Source organism: Macaca thibetana, chromosome 1, assembly GCF_024542745.1.
Source record: "Macaca thibetana thibetana isolate TM-01 chromosome 1, ASM2454274v1, whole genome shotgun sequence".
In the NCBI taxonomy this organism is placed as follows: domain Eukaryota; kingdom Metazoa; phylum Chordata; class Mammalia; order Primates; family Cercopithecidae; genus Macaca; species Macaca thibetana.
The window spans coordinates 17,353,424-17,372,147 of NC_065578.1; the positions used below are offsets into that span (position 1 = coordinate 17,353,424).

An 18,724-nucleotide genomic window follows, 5' to 3' on the forward strand; every position below is an offset into this window, starting at 1 on the left:
TGACACAGAGTTTCACTCTTGTTGCCCAGGCTGGAGTGCAGTGGTGTGATCTCAGTTCACTGCAACCTCCGCCCCCCAGGTTCAAGTGATTCTCCTGCCTCAGCCTCCCAAGTAGCTGGCATTACAAGCATGCACCACCACGGATGGCTAATTTTGTATTTGTAGTAGAGACGGGGTTTCTCCATGTTGGTCAGGCTGGTCTTGAACTCCTGACCTCAGGTAGTCCTCCAGTCTCAGCCTCCGAAAGTGCTGGGATTACAGGTGTGAGCCACTGTGCCTGGCCAATTTTTTTTTTTTTGAGACGGAGTCTCGCTCTGTCGCCCAGGCTGGAGTGCAGTGGCGCAATCTCGGCTCACTGCAAGCTCCGCCTCCCGGGTTCACGCCATTCTCCTGCCTCAGCCTCCCGAGTAGCTGGGACTACAGGCGCCCGCCCCTGCGCCCGGCTAATTTTTTCTATTTTTAGTAGAGACGGGGTTTCACCACGGTCTCAATCTCCTGACCTTGTGATCCGCCCACCTCGGCCTCCCAAAGTGCTGGGATTACAGGCGTGAGCCACCATGCCCGGCCAATTTTTTTTTATTTTTAGTAGAGATGGGGTTTCACCATGTTGGCCAGACTGGTCTCAAACTCCTGACCTCAAGTTATCCACCCGCCTTGGCCTCCTAAAGTGCTGGGATTACAGGCGTGAGCCACTGTGCCCAGTCGACAATGTGCTGTTAAGTACAAATAGCAAAATGCCAAATGAGATGTTTGCTGTGAACACAACTACTTAAAAAGATCTCCTTTCCAGGCATGGAAAGCCTCAGTTTACTCTCACATGGACCTGAATTCCAATTCCCACCCTGCCACCCCCAGCCACACAACACTGTACGAGTCTGAGCGAATCTCTCAAGCTTACAACAACAGAGTTCCAAATTGCATGAGTTTGACAGGAAGGCTAAATGACAGAGTACATTAAAAAAACACTCAGCCAAGAGCCTGGCACACAGTAGGTGTTATAGGCATGAGCCATCACACCCAGTCTGAATTTTCACTTTTTAATATTTTTAATTAAATTTAATAGAGCCAGGCACAGTGGCTTATGCCTGTAATCCCAGCAATTTGGGAGGCTGAGGTGGGAGGAGTGTTTGAAGCTAGGAGTTCAAGACCAGCGTGGGAACATAGTGAGACCCCCATCTCTACAAAAAATTCAGAAATGTTGGGGGCTTGTCTAGCATCCTTGGGGCTGAGATCAGAGTTGCCCAGGACCTGGGGAGGTGAGGTCTCAGAGGGTGGTGAGGGCACAGAGGAAGGGAGTGGAAACCTAACTCTCAAGCATCGGTCCCATATCCTTCCCCAGGCCAGGCCCAGGCCCTGGCCCCCAACTAGGAACAGTTGGGAGGTAGAGGTGGGAGGATCGCTTGAGTCTGGGAGTTCCAGGCAACAGTGAGCTGTGATGGAGCCACTGTGCCCCAGCCTGGGAAACAGAGCAAGAGCATGACTCAAAACAAAGCAAAACAAAACAAAACAAAACAAAACTGAATAATAAAAAATAAATGTTGGCCAGGCACGGTGGCTCACGCCTGTAATCCCAGCACTTTGGGAGGCTAAGGCGGGCGGATCACAAGGTCAGGGGATCGAGACCATCCTGGCTAACACGGTGAAACCCCCGTCTCTACTAAAAATGCAAAAAATTAGCTGGGCGTGGTGGCGGGCGCCTGTAGTCCTAGCTACTTGGGAGGCTGAGGCAGGAGAATGGCGTGAACCCAGAAGGCGGAGTTGCAGTGAGCCAAGGTCACGCCACTGCAGTCCAGCCTGGGCGACTGAGTGAGACTCCATCTCAAAAAATAAAAAATAAAGAAATAAAAATAAATGTTGGCCAGGTGCGGTGGCTCATGCCTGTAATTCCAGCACTTTGGGAAACCGAGGTGGGTGGATCACCAGGTCAGGAGTTCAAGATCAGCCTGGCCAAGATGGTGAAACCCCATCTCTACTAAAAATACAAAAAAAATCAGCCGGGCGTGGTAGTGGGCACCTGTAATCCCAGCTACTCGGGAGTCTGAGTTGAGAACTGCTCAAACCTCGGCTGCGGAGGATGCAGTGAGCCAAGATCGCGCCACTGCACTCCAGCCTAGACCACACAGTGAAACTCCGTCTCAAAAAAAAACAGCCTGGCGTGGCAGCGGGCACCTGTAGTCCCAGCTACTCAGGAGGCTGAAGCAGGAGAATGGCATGAACCCGGGAGACGGAGCTTGCAGTGAGCCAAGATCGCGCCACTGCACTCCAGCCTGGGCGACAGAGCGAGACTCCGTCTCAAAAATAAATAAACAAATAAATAAATATTAATAGGCACATGTAGCTACTGGCGACAATATTAGCGCATAAGGCTCGACTGGTGTTATGCCTAGATGTTTATTTATTCTTCAGCAGCCCCCAGCTCAGACCTCCCCGGCACCTGCTCAGGAGCTCGTTGGCACTCCGCAGCCGCTGCACCTCGCGCTGGGCGTCCTCCTGGGCCTGCATGGCGCCATCGGTCTTGTCCCGCAGGCGCTGCAGCTGTTCCTCTAGGGCCCGCCGTTCACTCTCGCTGTCGCTAAGCTGCTTCCGCAGGGTGCCCAGCAGGTCCTGGCTTGCCTCATAGCGCCCACGCATGTCCTGGGGCGTGGGGATCACAGAGTCTAGAGGGGTCCTGGGAGGCCTCCAGAGCCCACCTACTCTCTACTGGTTCTCGGGATACACACCAGCCTACGCTAGGCGGGGTCCAGGGTCTGGACCTGACCTGGGACAGGATAGGGGCCTAGGCCTGAGATCCAGGCTTCCACTCCCCTACTATGTGCCCTCACCACCCTCTGAGCCCTCACCTCCCTGGGGTCCCGGACAACTCCTATCAAAGTCTCCCCTCCCCCCATGCCACACAAACCCCCAGGAACACTAGTCTCCTGGGATCTGACCGGCACCCCCCCAGGGCTCCCAGGCCCCTCCCCTTTGCATCCTGGTTCCACCCTCAGACTCCTCCCTACCCTGACTCTGCCCCTAGTTGCCAAGTTCCTCTCATCCTAGGCTCAGATTCCCCTTGCTAGACCTTTTCCCAGGGTCCTGGCTCTGTATGACCAGGGACCTGTCTCCCTCTCTACCAAGACCCTAACACTGCCGCATTCCTCTCCCTCCACCAGCTGCCCAAGCACCCCTACTTCTGGGCTCCGTTTCACCGCAGAGCTCTCGGCCACCTCCCTGGGGGTCCTGACCCCCTCAGACACTATTTCTAAGGGCTCTGGCTGCACCACAGGGCGCTCAGACTCCTGTTCCGGACCCTGGCCCCGGACCCGCCCCCGCCCCTGCCCCCACCCCCAACCCAGAGGGCGTGAGCACCTCCCCCGGGGCCTCTGGTGGCGCCCAGAACACTCAAACCCCTTCCTACCTGGACCTGCAGTTGGCGCTTGTGCAGGGCGGAGTGGATCAGGGCGAGCGTGGAGGAGTCTGAGCAGGCCGGGGAGGGGCCTCGGCGGGGCGAACGGCCTCGGCCCGGTGAGGAGCGCCGTGGTGGGGACGGGGTCCGCTGGCCCGAGAGCCCCCGCAGGCTGCCGTTGGACGCATCTGCCGTGCGCTCGGAGCCACTCAGCTGGACACCGCTCTCAGAGTCCGACAGGACGGCCTGAGGGTAGGGGAGGAAGGCAGAAGGAGGCCAGAGTTAGGAACCGCGGGGTTAGCTGGACAAAGAGGCCCAGACTAGGCTGGGGGGCCGCCTCATCCCAAATGATCCCTCCTACAAGAAGCCTTCCTGATTTCACCTCCTCCACTAGTTCAGTTCTCAGCTCGCAGCTGAGGCCTCCGATTTATTGCGAAGACATCATTTGGCGTCAGGTGGGCTCCAGAAGGGCCGTGCCTCCCCTCTGAGACTGGGGGCTGCCCAGGGCAGGGGCCGGGTGAGTTAGCAGGGGTGCTGAGCAGCTACAGCCTGGGCCCTAGGCCCCCACCCATTTGCAGTTCAGTCCCAGGCCACCAAAAGGCGTGGTGGGGGAGCCCGGGACCGCCTGGCAGGGCCCTGTCTTCCCACCTCTCTGGGCTCACACCTGTGCCAGGTCCCTTAGGGTCTGCTGTAGCCCCTCTCCGTCCTCTGTCTCCAGGGCCGCCTGCTCCTGTAGCCGCAGGGATTCCTGGAGTGCAGTTAGGGAGACAAAGGTGGTCCAGGTTCTGTCTTATCTCAAACCTCCCTTTCCCTTCCCTCCCTGGCCCACCACTGACCAGGTGGCCTCTGAAGCCATGTCCATAGGCCAGCCACCTGGTAGACCTCACAGCAGGCCCGAGGCCCTCGCTGAACAGTCCAGGCCCAAAGAAGAGCTGTGTCCTGCCCCAGGTCACACAGTCGATTGGAGGAGAGCCGAACCTAGAACCCACGCCAGGCCCCACACAGAGGGGTGACCAAACCAGGCCGTACCCTGGAGTAGTGAGTGTCCCACTGGTGGGGGAGGGGGAGCAGCTGGGTTGCCCGAGGCAGCATCTGGACCTGGAGAGCGTGGATGGGAGTTCAAGTCCCCGCTCTCCCGCTTACTGGCTCTGAGACTGGACAAGCATTTCCCCTCTTGGGCCTCAGTTTCCCCATCTGTGTCATAAGGATTATGCTACAGGGCTGCTGGGGGAAAGAAATGGGATGGGGCGGGCGCGGTGGCTCAAGCCCGTAATCCCAGCACTTTGGGAGGCCGAGGCGGGCGGATCACAAGGTCAGGAGATCGAGACCACAGTGAAACCCCGTCTCTACTAAAAATACAAAAAAATTAGCCGGGCGCGGTGGCGGGCGCCTGTAGTCCCAGCTACTCAGGAGGCTGAGGCAGGAGAATGGCGGGAACCCGGGAGGCGGAGCTTGCAGTGAGCCGAGATCGCGCCACTGCACTCCAGCCTGGGCAAGAGCGTGAGACTCCGTCTCAAAAAAAAAAAAAAAAAAAAAAAAGAAATGGGATGGAGGAGGTGAGTGTGCTTACCACGAAGACTGCACACCTGTGAGGGCTGAACCTGAGTGTGAGTGGGATGCTGGGGGTGGCCCAGGCAGCCCAGCCCTAAGCCTGCGTCCATGGATCTGGCCGGTACCCCATCCCACCCTGCCACATCTCAGGGGAAGCTACAGCTCACCAGGGCCTCAAGCTTCTCGGTGAGGTCCTTGTTGACCTGATCCTTCTCCAGATTCTGCTTCTGAAGACGCTCCACTGCCAGGCCCAGCTCTGTCACTCTGGAGTTGGGGGAGAAACAGAGGTGAATAGGGGACCACCACTGCCTCTCAAATCCAGTAGCTCTGTGTCCACCATGCTTCTCCAAACCTGAGGCAGGGACCCTAACATCCACCTCCCTGGCTGTGTGACCTTAGGCAAGTCCCGGCTCCTCTCCAGACCTCACACTTATCTGTGAAACAGGAGTGAGGTTCCCACCAGCTTTATCTCATGGGAAAGCACTTGAGGACGTGTCCAGGTGGCAGGAGTAAGGGGCACAAGTTCTTTTTTTTTTTTTTTTGAGACGGAGTTTCCCTCTGTCATCCAGGCTGGAATACAGTGATGTGATCTTGGCTCACTGCAACCTCCACATTCTGGGTTCAAGCGATTCTCCTGCCTCAGCCTCCCTCATAGCTGGGATTATAGGCACGCGCCACCATGCCCAGCTAGTTTTTGTATTTTAGTAGAGACAGGGTTTTGCCTGTTGGGCAGGCTGGTCTTGAGCTCCTGACCTCAGGTAATCCCCCTACCTTGGCCTCCCAAAGTGCTGGGATTACAGGTGTGAGCCACCGCACCCCGCCACAAGTTCTGTCATCAGAGGCTAAGCTGTTTATGATATACACTGGGCAAGTGCCTTCGGAACCTCAGTGGGGTGCCTGGGAAGACTGGCTGAGCTCGCAGAGGAAGGCCCTGTGCCTAGTGAACAGATGCTCCCTTCTCCCCAACCCTCCAGTTTTACCTTCTGCAGGGACGCCTGCCTTGTGCAGCACCCACCAGGTACCCACCTGGCACTGAGGTCAGCCTTGTCCAGGTCGCTCTGCATCTGCTGCTGGGCCAGGTCCTTCTCGCGGAGCACCTTGTCCCGCAGCTGCTCCTCCAGCTGGGCCTGCAGCAGGGCCTGCTTCTCCAGGGCTGCCTCCGTCCGGCTCTCTGCCAGCCGCAGGCCCGTGCTCAGTCCCAGGCCTGCCTCCTGGACAGCTCGTGATGTCCGGGCCAGCTCCCCTCCCAGCTGCAGCAGGTCCCTTGGGGAGAGAGCATAGGCTGGCGATGGGATGGGGCTCGCTCCCAACTACAAATTAAAACTATGCTGGGGCCAGGCATTGTGGCTCACACCTGTAATCCCAGCACTTTCTTTGGGAGGCCAAGACGAGCAGATTGCCTGAGGTCAGGAGTTTGAACCAGCCTGGCCAACATAGTGAAACCCCATCTCTACTAAAAATAGAAAAATTGGTGGGGCATGGTGGCACCCGCCTGTAATCCCAGCTACTTGGGAGGCTAAGGCAGAATTGCTTGAACCCAGGACATGGAGACTGCAGTAAGCCGAGATCATGCCACTGCACTCCAGCCTGGACAACACAGCGAGACTGCGTCTCAAAAAAATAAATAAATAAAATAAAAATAAAAATATTAGGCTGGGTGCGGTGGCATGCACCTGCAGTTTCAGCTATGTGGGAAGCTAAGGCAGGACTGCTTGAGCACAGGAGTTTGAGGCCAGCATGAGAAACATAGTGAGACTCCATCTCAAAAACAAAAGAGGAAGAAAAAGAAAAATACAGCAACAAACCCTACACTGGGATGCCATTTGTCCACTATCAGATTGGGGGAAAAAAAAAAAAAAGGGTCACATAATACACAGGGAGGGGCTTTGGGGTAACAGGCACTCCCCTACACAGCTGGTATGAGGGTGAGTACAACCACAAGGGAGGGCACTGGGGGAGAGTTCCGAGAACTATGCATGCATAGGACCTTCCCACCAGCTCCTCCTCTAAGAACGTATCCAAAGATAGACCCCAGCACAGAGGAGATGGCTTGTGGACAAGGAGGTTCACTGCAGCACTGCTCGTGTAAAAAATCCTGGTGACAACCTGAATGTCTATCAAAAGGGGACTGTTACTAAGTACATGATGGTACATCTATTCAGTGGAACACTCTGTGGTCAAAGAAAACCAGTGAAAAAGTTTCTCCTGGTCTGACACAGAGCCACCTCCCAGTTAAAACTGGTAGGTGAGGAAAGCATCTTCAAGAACTGTGAACATGAAATTTTACCAGGCGTATATACAAAAGAGTGTGTGTGTGTGTGTGTGTGTGTGTGTGTGTGTGTGTGTGTGATCTGCTTTATTTGATTATATAAGATAACCCTGGAAGGTCACTTAAGAAACTGATAGGCCAGGAGCGGTGGCTCATGCCTATAATCCCAGCACTTTGGGAGGCCGAGGTGGGAGGATCACCTGAGGTCAGGAGTTCGAGACCAGCCTGGCCAACATAGCAAAACCCCGCCTCTACTAAAAATACAAAAATTAGTTGGGTGTGGTGGCTCATGCCTGTAATCCTAGCTACTTGGGAGGTAGAGGTGGGAAAATCGCTTGAACCTGGGAGATGGAGGTTGCAGTGAGCCAAGACTGTGTCACTGCACTCTAGCCTGGGAGACAGAGGGAGACTCCATCTCGAAAAAAAAAAAAAAAAAAAAAAAAGGAAACTGATAATGCATCTCATGGTAACTTGGTGGCCAAAAGAAAAAAGAAAAAAATTGTATATATAAAAAGAAAAAGAAGCTGATAATGCTGCTTGCCTCCAAGGCGGGAAGGGGAATATCTAGGGTCAGAGGTGAAAGGGAGCCGTTTTACTGTGTACCCTTTTGAAATGTGAACCTTGTGAACATGTGACTTAATCAAAAGTAAAATATAAAAATATTAAAAGGCTACTTAAAAATTTTGTTTTTGGCCGGGCGCGGTGGCTCACGCCTGTAATCCCAGCACTTTGGGAGGCCGAGGCGGGCGGATCACAAGGTCAGGAGATCGAGACCACGGTGAAACCCCGTCTCTACTAAAAATACAAAAAATTAGCCGGGCGCGGTTGTGGGCGCCTGTAGTCCCAGCTACTCGGGAGGCTGAGGCAGGAGAATGGCGTGAACCCGGGAGGCGGAGCTTGCAGTGAGCCGAGATCGCGCCACTGCACTCCAGCCTGGGCGACAGAGCGAGACTCCGTCTCAAAAAAAAAAAAAAAAAAAAAAAAAAAAAAAAAAAAAAAAAATTTTGTTTTTGTTTTTTTTGAGATGGAGTCTCTTTCTGTGGCCACCAAGGTAGGTGGATCACCTGAGGTCAAGACCAGCCTGGCCAACATGGTGAAGCCCCCATCTCTACTAAAAATACAAAAGTTAGCTGGGCTTGGTGGCTCACGCCTGTAATCCCAGCTACTCACGAGGCTGCAGCCATAGAATTGCTGAACCCAGGAGGCACAGGTTGTAGTGAGCCAAGATGGCGCCACTGCACTGCAGCCTGGGCAACAAAGCGAGACTCCATCTCAAAACAAAAAAAAAGACAAAGCAACCATTCACATTTTGTGAATGTCTATGGATCTGGATTCAAACAAATTGTAAAGAAAACACTAAAGCAAGACTATCTGTGAATTTTTTTTTTTTTTTTTTGAGACAGTTTCACTCTGTCACCCAGGCTGGAGTGCAGTGGTGTGATCTCGGCTCACTGAAACCTCTGCCTCCTGGGTTCAAGCGAGTCTGGTACCTCAGCCTTCCCAGTAGCTGGGATTACAGGCGTGTGTCATCACGCCTGGATAATTTTTGTATTTTTAGTAGAGACGGGGGTTTCACCACGTTGGCCAGGCTGGTCTCGAATTCCTGACTTCAGGTGATCTGCCCGCCTGGGCCTCCCGAAGTACTGAGATTATAGGCATGAGCCACTGCACCTGGCCTATCTGTGACATTTATGAGACATATGGAAAATCCAGACACTGGCTATTTGATGGTATTAAGAAAAGATTATTAAACCAGGTGTGTGTAATCCCAGCACTCTGGGAGGTCAAGGCAGGAGGATCACTTGGGCTCAGGAGTTCAAGACCAACCTGGGCAACAAAGTGAGACCTCAACTCTACAAGAAATAAAAAAATCAGCAAGCCTGGTGGCATGCACCTGTGGTCCCAACTGCACAGGACCTGAGGTAGGAGGATTGCTTGAGACCAGGAGGCCGAGGCTGTAGTGAGCCATAAAGAAAAGAAAAAATAAAGAAAAGATTACTAACTAAAAGGTTTTTAATGCACTAAATGAAACAGCTTGGCCCCCTGCCTTGGGGCTCTCTCCACAGACTCCCCGACACTACTGTTGAGTGGACTGCTCACACCGATCAGACGCCCCTGTTCAAAGATCAGGCAGGCCCAAGCTCCCCCGCTGAGGCAGGCTCTCCTTTCCCTGTACCAGCCCTTCGTTCAACACCCCTGACTGCCATGGGCTCGCACCTCCCCGCCTTTGCTCATGCCTTGCTTCTGCTTGGAGTGCCTGCTGCTCTGCTTCAACCCTACCCATTCCTTGAGGCTCTGAGCAAATTCCATCTCCACAAAGCGGTTTTTCTGACCTCCCCACCCCTCCCATCCTTCTGAGCCTCCAGGACATTCCCTCTGTCCCATGTACATATCACTGACCACTCGCTTCCTTAGTCTAGAATTTTGGGGATCTACGTCTCTTCATCACTAGAGGCTGTGAGGTCCTTGGTAGCAAAGCTGAATATTCTAGTGGATTAAAATCAGGAACTTTGGCCTGATGCAGTGGCTCATGCCTATAATCCCAGCACTTTGGGAGGCTGAGGCTGGCGGATTGCCTGAGCTCAGGAGTTCGAGACCAGCCTGGGCAACATGGTGAAACCCTGTCTCTACTAAAAGACAAAAAAAAAATTAGTCAGGCGTGGCAGCATGCCCGTTATCCCAGCAACTCAGGAGGCTAAGGCAGGAGAATTCCTTGAACCCAGGAGGTAAGAGGTTGCAGTGATCCAAGATCGTGCCACTGCACTCCAGCCTGGTGACAGAGCGAGACTCCATCTCAAAAAAAAAAAAATCAGGAACTTCAAACTCTGACTCAGCCACTTATGTACTATTGTGTGACCTCAGGAAGATCACTCAACCTCTCTGTGCCTCAATGTCCTCATCTGTAAAATGGGAATGAACACAGTTCCTACTTCACAGGGAAGCTATGAATATTAGTTGAAATGAAATATACAAAGAGTCTAGCTCAGAGTCAACATCTAATAAATGCTGACTGCCATGACTATGGTAATGGTTATTACAGGTTGCCTCTGTGTCCTCACACGCCCTTGTGCACAGTAGGTGCATTGAGTTGAACTGAAATTCAACTGAGTTGAGTTGGATGTAAAGAGCAGGGCTGGCTCTCAGCCTCTGCCCCGTCCCCGGCCAGGCCTCACCTCTCGGTGAACATCTTCACCTCGCTGACCAGCCGCCGGAACCCCACTACCTGCCTCCAGAGGAGGAGCAGGCGACTGTGCTCGTTGCTGAAGTAGGCGTTGAAAGACTGGAGGGAAGACATGCCAAGAGAAGGGTTGGGGTGACAGCAGGTTTACTCCCTCCCCCAGCTTCCCCCATCTCCGACCATTCCAGGAGGCACCACCGTTCAAGGGAGCGGGTTTTTCTGTGGGCCTGTGTGCAGAGTTGTGTCCAAGCAGCCACGCTCAGCCTCCCAAGCCTCATGGTTCCCTCCTGCACAGGGACCTGGGTTTCAAATCCTCTTTTGGCTGCAAGAGGCAGCAAGGAAGGGAAAAAATGCCAGGGACCTAGCTTTGCCTCCCAGCTGCCAATTGCATGACTGTGGGCAGGTTACTTAACCTGTCTTTATTTATTTTGAGACAGAGTCTTGCTCCGTTGCCCAGGATGCAGTGCAGTGGCACGATCTCTTAGCCTCCTGAATAGCTAGGATTACAGGCGTGTGCCACCACGCCCGGCTATTTTTTGTATTTTTAGTAGAGACGGGGTTTCACCATGTTGGCCAGCCTGGTCTCGAACTCCTGACCTCAGGTGATCCACCTGCCTCAGCCCCCCAAAGTGCTGGGATTACAGGCGTGAGCCACAGCAACCGGCCTTAACCTCTCTTTAAAATCAGGAGAATGATAACACCTACCACATGCTGTTATTACGAGGAATAAAGGTCAATGCACACCATGCACATGGTACATGCTACGCATTGATAAAGACCAGTTATTGTGATGACGGCTATTTACTTCTGCTAACATGCTCCCTTGGACAGTGCTCCCTCTCCAGTGCACCTTCCCCTTGGGTCAAGCTGGCCTCCCTGCACCCCCATGCCCACCTCCTCCTCACGCCTCCATGCTGCCTCCCGCTGCTCCAGCTCCTTGCGGCTGCGTGCCCAGTCGCTGGTCACCTTTCGTATGTCCTCACTCAGAGCTTGGTTGGCCGAGCCTGCCTGGTCAAGCTGTTCTCGGAGCATGGCATTCACCTGGGCCAGACTGGCACTCCTGAATGGGGCACAGGGGATCAGCAGGCACTCACTCGCCCAGGGGGCCATCCTGCCAGCCCTGGCCCTCCCTGCTGCGCCCTCACCTCTGCTGCTCCTCCTCCAGCCGAATGAGGGCGCTCTCCAGGTCTTGGCTGTGTTCTGTGTTCTAGGTGAGAGAAAGGTTAAAGCATCAGGCTGGGCAGGTAGAGGGCAGGGCCTGCCCCTGCCCCACCCTGGCACCCACCCTCAGTCGCTGCTGCTCCAGCTCTCCGGATCTCTCCAGCAGCTGCTGCTCCAGCTCCGAGCACCTCTTCTTGTACTGGAGAATCTGGGGATGGGGAGCTGATGGTGAGCCCCAGGGGTTGGGGTAGTGCAAAGTGAACATGTGGGAGGGCAGGAGCAGGAGTGGGTGGCCCTGACCTTGCCCTGCAGCCGCTGTACAAGCTGGGCCTGCCGCTGCTGGCCCTCCTGGTAGGCCTGCAGCTTGCGCCGGTAAGAGGCCTGCTCCTCCTGCAGCTGCCTCCGCAACTCCACGCTCTGCCGTACCAGTCCCCTGGGCTCCTGCGTCTCCAGCTCCCCAGACTCCAGCTGCAGAGTCTGCTCCAGCTGCAGGGAAGGGCCATGGGTGAGAGTCCCGGGCCTCCTGGGAAGGCAGGCTCAGGCCTCTGTAGGGGGCACCAGGCTGGGCCCAGACCCACAATGCCTTGTAGGCTGATAGCCTGGCACCCTAGGGAGCAGGCACATGTGGGTAAGCCCAGGGGCAGTGCACATGTGCAGGGGGTGATGCAGCCATGCACAGACATGCAGATAGGGCATGCATGGACACATGCAGGTGAGCCCACAAACCCAAACCATGCAGGCAAAGCTCAAAGGTGCACCTGGGATCAACCTCGGGGGCCTCAGTAAACCATGTGCCCCTTCTCCAGAACACCCAGCCCCGTCGTGGTTTCTGTTTATTACATTGATGCCTGTGTCTCCCCACCACGCCCCCACTCCAATGTGAGCTCAGGAAAGCCTGGATTTTTTGTTCCTCAGTGTATCTTAGTACTAGAATGGTGGCTGTGGTATGCATGGCTCACGCTCAGTAAAATATTTGTTGTGAGGTGAATTAATGGCATGAGCTCATGGGAATATATTCAAAACAGAGGTGTCAATCAACCTATGCATATCTGAGCTTAAAGATATGCACACAATAACACATACAGGCAACCTCAAACATCCCCAGGTGGACACGAATGAACCCCTCAAATATACAACATTAAGATTTGTAAAAGATGCGCACAGATGTTGCCCTATACAGCGCCTGTATATTAATGCCACCTTCTGGCTGGGTGCAGTGGCTCACGCCTGTAATCCCAGCACTTTGGGAAGCCAAGGTGGGTGGATCACTTGAAGTCAGGGGTTCGAGACCAGCCTGGACAACATGATGAAACCCCGTCTCTACTAAAAATACAAAAATTAGCTGGGCGTGGTGACATGCACCTGTAATCCCAGTTACTCAGGAGGCTGAGGCAGGAGAATCGCTTGAACCTGGGAGGCGGAGGTTGCAGTGAGCTGAGATCACACCACTGCACTCCAGCCTGGGCAACAGAGCAAGACTCCATCTTTGTTGATTTTTATTTTATTTTACTGAGACAGTCTCGCGCTGTCTCCTGGGCTGGAATGCAATGGCGCCATCTCGGCTCACTGCAACCTCTGCCTCCCAGATTCAAGGAATTCTCCTGCCTCAGGCTTCCAAATAGCTGGGACTACAGGTGTGTGCCACCACACCTGGCTAATTTTTTGTATTTTTAGTAGAGATGGGGTTTCACTATGTTGGCCAGGCTGATCTCGAACTCCTGACCTCGTGATCTGCCCTCCTCAGCCTGCCAAAGTGCTGGGATTACAGGCACGAGCCACAGTGTCCGGCCCAAGACTCCGTCTTAAAAAAAGAAAAAAAGGCGCCCTTCGTCCTCACCTCAGGAAAGCCTCTGCTGCTGCCGCCCTTCCTCCACCCCCAGGCAGCTCCCATCCCCTGCATCCTCAGACCCCTGTGGGCTGTGGCTGCCCCTACCAGCCATGGAACCCTCTCAACGCCCTTAAGGCACCTGCTGGCCCCTGATCTTCCCCAGTTGTTGGGGAGAAGGGAGGTGAGAGAGGAGCAGGGCAGTGTGAGAGCGCACAGTGGGTTGGGGGCACCCAGCAGGGACAACACCCCAGCCCAGCTGACTCTGACACTAGCCCCGCACTCACCATCTGTGGGTGCGGGTTACGCTGTGCACATTCTGTGAATTGGAGTGCTTTTGTGTGGAGTAGTTTTAGGGTCTCACTATGTTGTTTGTGGCTTGTTTTGTGCATCTGTGTGTCTCTGTGTGGGGCCCGTGTCGTGTCCACACTGCATATCTGTGTGAAGCAGGTACTGTTTGCCTCTGGGACACAGAGGGGTTCAGGCCGTTGCCGGGTTCTCCTCCCCTTTCTCCAATGCTCAGAACCAGACCAGGACCCTCTCGGCCACACCTCACCCCTTTCCATAACCTTCACCCCGCACAAAACAGCCTTTCAATTTTACTTGCAATTCAAAAGGGAAGGAGGCTGCCACTAAGCCAGAGATGAAAGAAGTTGACTGTCTCCCCTAGCAACCGCTGCCCTCGGACCGCCATTCCATTTACTCTTTCCAGGTTGCTATGGACACAAGGGAGCCCAGGGGTCTGTCCTCTGGAGCCAAGGGAGGCGTGGCCACTCCCTCCTTTCCATTCTCAACTGTGCCTACACCTGCTTCTCAGGGACAGCAAGAAGGAGGGACCCCCATAGGGGGCCGGAGGTCCTCTCTCTTGGCTGGGAGGTGGCCTCTGGGAGTTCCTCAGTTTCCCTGCAGGACATGCAGTCAACAGGACACCGGACCCTCCCTCCACTCCCCATGCCAGGGGTGCTGCAGGGTTGGAAAGATCAGAACAATCTCGCTGACTGCCCCCCAACCCAGCCCACCATGCCAGTGAGGGCCACAGGGGCAGGCACTTGCCACCTGTGGCCATGGAGAAAAGGGGGTGGCAGGGAAAGAATGTTGCCCAACTGCAGAGCCCTGGACCAAGGGTCTCATCCCAGCACCACCACTGACCTTGGGCCTATCATGCCCCCTCTCCAGGACTTACTTTCCCTATCTGTGATAAGGTGATCTCCAGGCTCTGAAGTTCTCTGGGACCCACCCTCCAGGAAAGGCCTTTGCAGTCATTCCTATTCCACCTCTGCCTCCAGGTGGGGCCTCATTCAAACCATGGTGGATAGAGGACAACTGAAGCAGCGGGCGCCCTCTGCGTGCCATTTGGGGCCCCCCTAGCCACAGGAGGGAGCCTTCCACACTAACCCAGACCCCCTGTGCTGCAGTCCCAGCCCCAGCTGCTGTGTCCCAGCAGAGGAGGAACCTGTCACCTCCCACCTCTTCCCTTCCCTGCCAACTGGGGGCAGGGCCAGCTTCAGAAGGTGGCATTTAAGAGGCAGGCCCTGGGGGTGTGGCACTGTGCCATGCATGGGCCAAAAGAAAAGGGAGGGCTGGCTCAGGGCCCCATCACCACTGACAATGCAAGACTGGGGCCAGCATGCCCTACACACCCGCTGCAGACCCTGGGAAAACTAGCTCTCCACTGTCCTGATGCTAGGGGCCACTGTGGGCCGCCTACCCGGCTCCTCTACAAGTCCCAACTCGTTGGGGGTTTGTCCAGCCAGACAAATCCCAGGACACGGACACGCCCCACAGTCACACACAGGAACACACACCCTCCTCCCAGTGCGGGCTCCAGCCTGGACAAGCCCAGCTCAGGGGTCCCACGCCAACCCCAGCTCTGCCACTACCACACAGGAGACCCTGGGCCAGCCCCTGCCTCTCTGGGTCCCTTCCAACTTTGCGGGGACCAGCTGTGCCCTGAAATCCTTAGCCCAGAGTCTCTTCCCGTACGTAGGAAACAAAACTTCAGAACTTTGGTTCTAGACTGGGTTAGTCTAGAAACCAAACAGAGCCCCAGGGCTGCGAGCTGGAAGACCTGGTGTCTAGCCTTAACTGGCTGTGTGCCCCCAGCATGGTGCTTCCCATCCCTGAGCTTCTGTTTTCTCCTTTGTTAAATGGGCATCATAATGGTCCCGAACTTGGTGTATTAAATGTGAAACACTCAGCACATGCCTGGCACACAGTAGGCATTCAATAAACAGTAGCTACTATTAATACACTATTGCCACCTGCATGCCTCCCATCTGCACACATACACTCGGTCCCACTTGCAACTCCCTTACCAATCTTCAGCCACCACCAACTTCCCAGGGTTACCTCCCGGCCACCTGGAGGCCCAAAGCAGACAGTGCATCAAGAGCATCCCGCACCCCTGGCACCGGCTCACACCCAGCTCCCGCCCCAGGCCGTGGGACCCCCACAAGCCTACAGCACAGGTGATGTGAATCCTGCCTGGACATGAAGACAGGCCTGCTTCTCCTTCCTTCCCTGCCTGGAACCCATTCCAATAGGCAGTGGCGGCAGGTCTTGTGGCTGCCCCAGATGTCCTGCAGAACACCACGGGTGGCCACACCAGCCTCCAGCCACCACCTCAGCCCCAAGGCCCGTGGCAACGGTAGCACAGGGAGATGCCCAGAAACTCAAGGGGCAGGAATCTCTAGGGATCTTGTTCTCTGTGTCCCGCATCCCTAACAGGCCTGGGACAGATGGGAACAAAATGCCCCTATGCCAGGCACTTTATTCTATTATTTCCTATTATTCACACAACTCCACGTCCCATTACAATCCCCACTACAGAAAACAGGCTTGAAGAATGTAGTGATTTGTTCAACGCCACTCAAGGTGGCAGAGCCTCAATCCAAGCTCAGGCCAACCTGACACCAGGGCCCATCTTTTGCCCCATGTGTAGGCCTGGTCTAGATGCCTCCATGCCCTCAAACCAGGGGAGCTCTGGCCTAGCCCACCACCTGGGCGGCACCCACCCTCTCGCTGACCGCGTTGTACTTAATGGCAAGTTCATCGCGCTCGGCACGGCTCTGGGCCAGCAGGTCCTCCACGCGGGACAGCTCCTGCTGCAGCAGCTGGTTCTCCTCCTGCAGTGACAGCAGCGATGCCATCTCCGTGGCTGGCAGCGGGACTGGCAAGGGACAGTGGGTACATGGTTGGCTTCTGGGTCCAGTGGGACATCCTCCCCACATGGGGGGGCGGGGCAAAAAAACCATCCAGGCCCCTGAGATGAGCCCAGGTGGGAATGGCTGCAGCATTAGGCCTGCAAACAGAGCTGAGAACAGGGAGGAAGGCAAGGAGGGGATACAAAGCTGGACATAAAGTAAACACGGCTCCAGCTAAAGTGTGGCCCAGCAGCTTTTGGAGGTGCAGGAGAGAGGCTCAGTCTAGGACCCAGGAGACCCCTGAGTTCTTCCTCCCTCCATTTCCAATTACTATTCTTCTCTGGGGCCTGTTTTACTTATCTGTAAAATCGGTGGGGCGGGCGCGCACTCACGCCTGTAATCCTAGCACTTTGGGAGGCGAGATGGGAGGATCACCTGAGGTCAGGAGTTTGAGACTAGCCTGGCCAACATGGCGAAGTCCTGTCTCTACTGAAAATACAAAAATTAGTTGGGCATGGTGGTATATGCCTGTAGTCCCAGCTAATTGGGAGGCTGAGACAGGGGAATCCCTTGAACCCGGGAGGCGGAGGTTGCAATGAGCCGAGATTGCACCACTGCACTCCAGCCAGGGTAACGCAGCGAGACTCTGTCTCAAAAAAAAAAAAAAAGGTAGAATAGTAACCAGATCCTCCCAGAAAAGCATCAAAGCCGCACTCAAGGGAAGAGCTTCAAGGAACTTCAAAGGCTAGGACTCAGGATAGCGTGGGTCAGGTTGTGAGGAGGAGGAGAAAGAGAGAAGAGGGAAAGAAAGGCCAGCGGGAGAAGCGGGGTTGTCCACCTCCTGTGGGTTCCCCTTCTACCCCAGGAGAACTGGACATACGCCCCAGGTGTCAGGGTGAGGGCCCCCTGAGTCTCTCTCTGTCTGGGGCTCCAGGGCACCAGCATCCCTGGTGCTCCCAAGGAGGGGGCCCGTCTGTAGCTTGTCAGTTGAACAGAGACAATGGTTAGAACACCCAAATGCCATCACGGAGGGCTGCCAGCACACCAGCTGCAACTGACTGTGCCCTTCCCAGACCCTCAAGCCACATAACACCACCATGTGTGCCACCCGCTGAGAGGAGCAGGGACCATCCACCTTCCTGCCCACATGGGAAATGCATGGACAGCGCCATCCACTGAGACTTCTGCAAAACCCTGATCTGAGCTGAGCTGCCCTTTCCCTACATCTTGGGTTCAACCAGCTCACACCTTCCCCGGGTGGAAATACGGGATTTGGGGTTCACATCTTTGCAGCAGGCTACAGGCAAGCACGGAGGGGATGCTCAGCCCTTCCTTCTAGTTGCACCACATGCGGAATAAGTCTGGGCAAATTCATCCCTGAGCCTCCGTTTCCTCATCTGTAAAATGGGTTCTTCCATCATAAGGTTGTGCCTGCCCCACAGCGAGTTACAGTCATGATCATCATGGTGACTGCTCAGGAAAGGGACATGCGAAGAGGTAAAATGTGGGTGGTGTCTGTGGAAGGGAGCGGATGGGGGTGGCACCTGGGCTCTCAGGCCGGGAGAGGTTGCGGGTGACAATCTCCCTGATGCGGGCAGGCAGGCTGGTGGTCTGAGCGTCCTGGGCCAGGTCCCGCGTGCCCAAGCCCTTCTCCTGGCACAGGACGCTGCTCTCCAGTGTCTGTGGGAAAAGCGAGAGGGTCTTCAGGGGGACCTGGGACCCGGGGCTCCCTGGCCTCGGGGGAAGAGCCAAGTCCTACCGCCCAAGATACGGGTCCCCAGGAGCCCCCGCAAGATGGAGTGAAGCCTGGGAATTAGAATCCAAAAAATCCCCGTGGGAGGAGCCTCTTGTGCGCTCCCCGCCCCTGGAAGAAGGCCACCCAGGGCCAGAGATGCGAACCAAACCCCAGGAGCAACTCCCAAACCCCACTGAGGCAGTCCAGTGTTGGAGGCTCCAATCCGGCTCCGACCCTAGATGGATGAGGATCCGGCTATGCCAGAGGTCCTCCGAATCCTAAAATCTGGAAGTAGGGACCCTCTTCTCCCAATGCAGGGCACTGGGATACTGGGATGAGGAAGCCACAGCAGGTGCACCCTGTGTGTACCTCTGCCCCCCGTCTTGCCAGGAACTGCAAACGGGGGCCCCTTATGCCCCACCAGCACCACACCCCTCCCACCCCTTGACCCCCAAGACGCACACACCTCTCACCACT

The 18,724-nt window shown here is 55.3% G+C and overlaps 1 protein-coding gene across 1 annotated transcript in view; it reads right to left on the reverse strand.

Moving 5' to 3' along the window:
* Nucleotides 1-18,724, reverse strand: part of CROCC (ciliary rootlet coiled-coil, rootletin) — a 57,966-nt gene that overhangs the window by 33,795 nt on the left and 5,447 nt on the right. Inside the window, exons 2-13 of the mRNA XM_050789749.1 lie at nt 18,057-18,192; nt 16,384-16,538; nt 11,845-12,030; nt 11,669-11,752; nt 11,529-11,590; nt 11,278-11,443; nt 10,379-10,485; nt 5,963-6,199; nt 5,104-5,200; nt 4,050-4,133; nt 3,398-3,631; nt 2,435-2,634 (exon numbers count right to left, since the gene is read on the reverse strand). Of these exons, the coding sequence (XP_050645706.1) occupies nt 2,435-2,634; nt 3,398-3,631; nt 4,050-4,133; nt 5,104-5,200; nt 5,963-6,199; nt 10,379-10,485; nt 11,278-11,443; nt 11,529-11,590; nt 11,669-11,752; nt 11,845-12,030; nt 16,384-16,538; nt 18,057-18,192 (1,748 nt within the window). The remainder of the gene's footprint in view (nt 1-2,434; nt 2,635-3,397; nt 3,632-4,049; nt 4,134-5,103; nt 5,201-5,962; nt 6,200-10,378; nt 10,486-11,277; nt 11,444-11,528; nt 11,591-11,668; nt 11,753-11,844; nt 12,031-16,383; nt 16,539-18,056; nt 18,193-18,724) is intronic.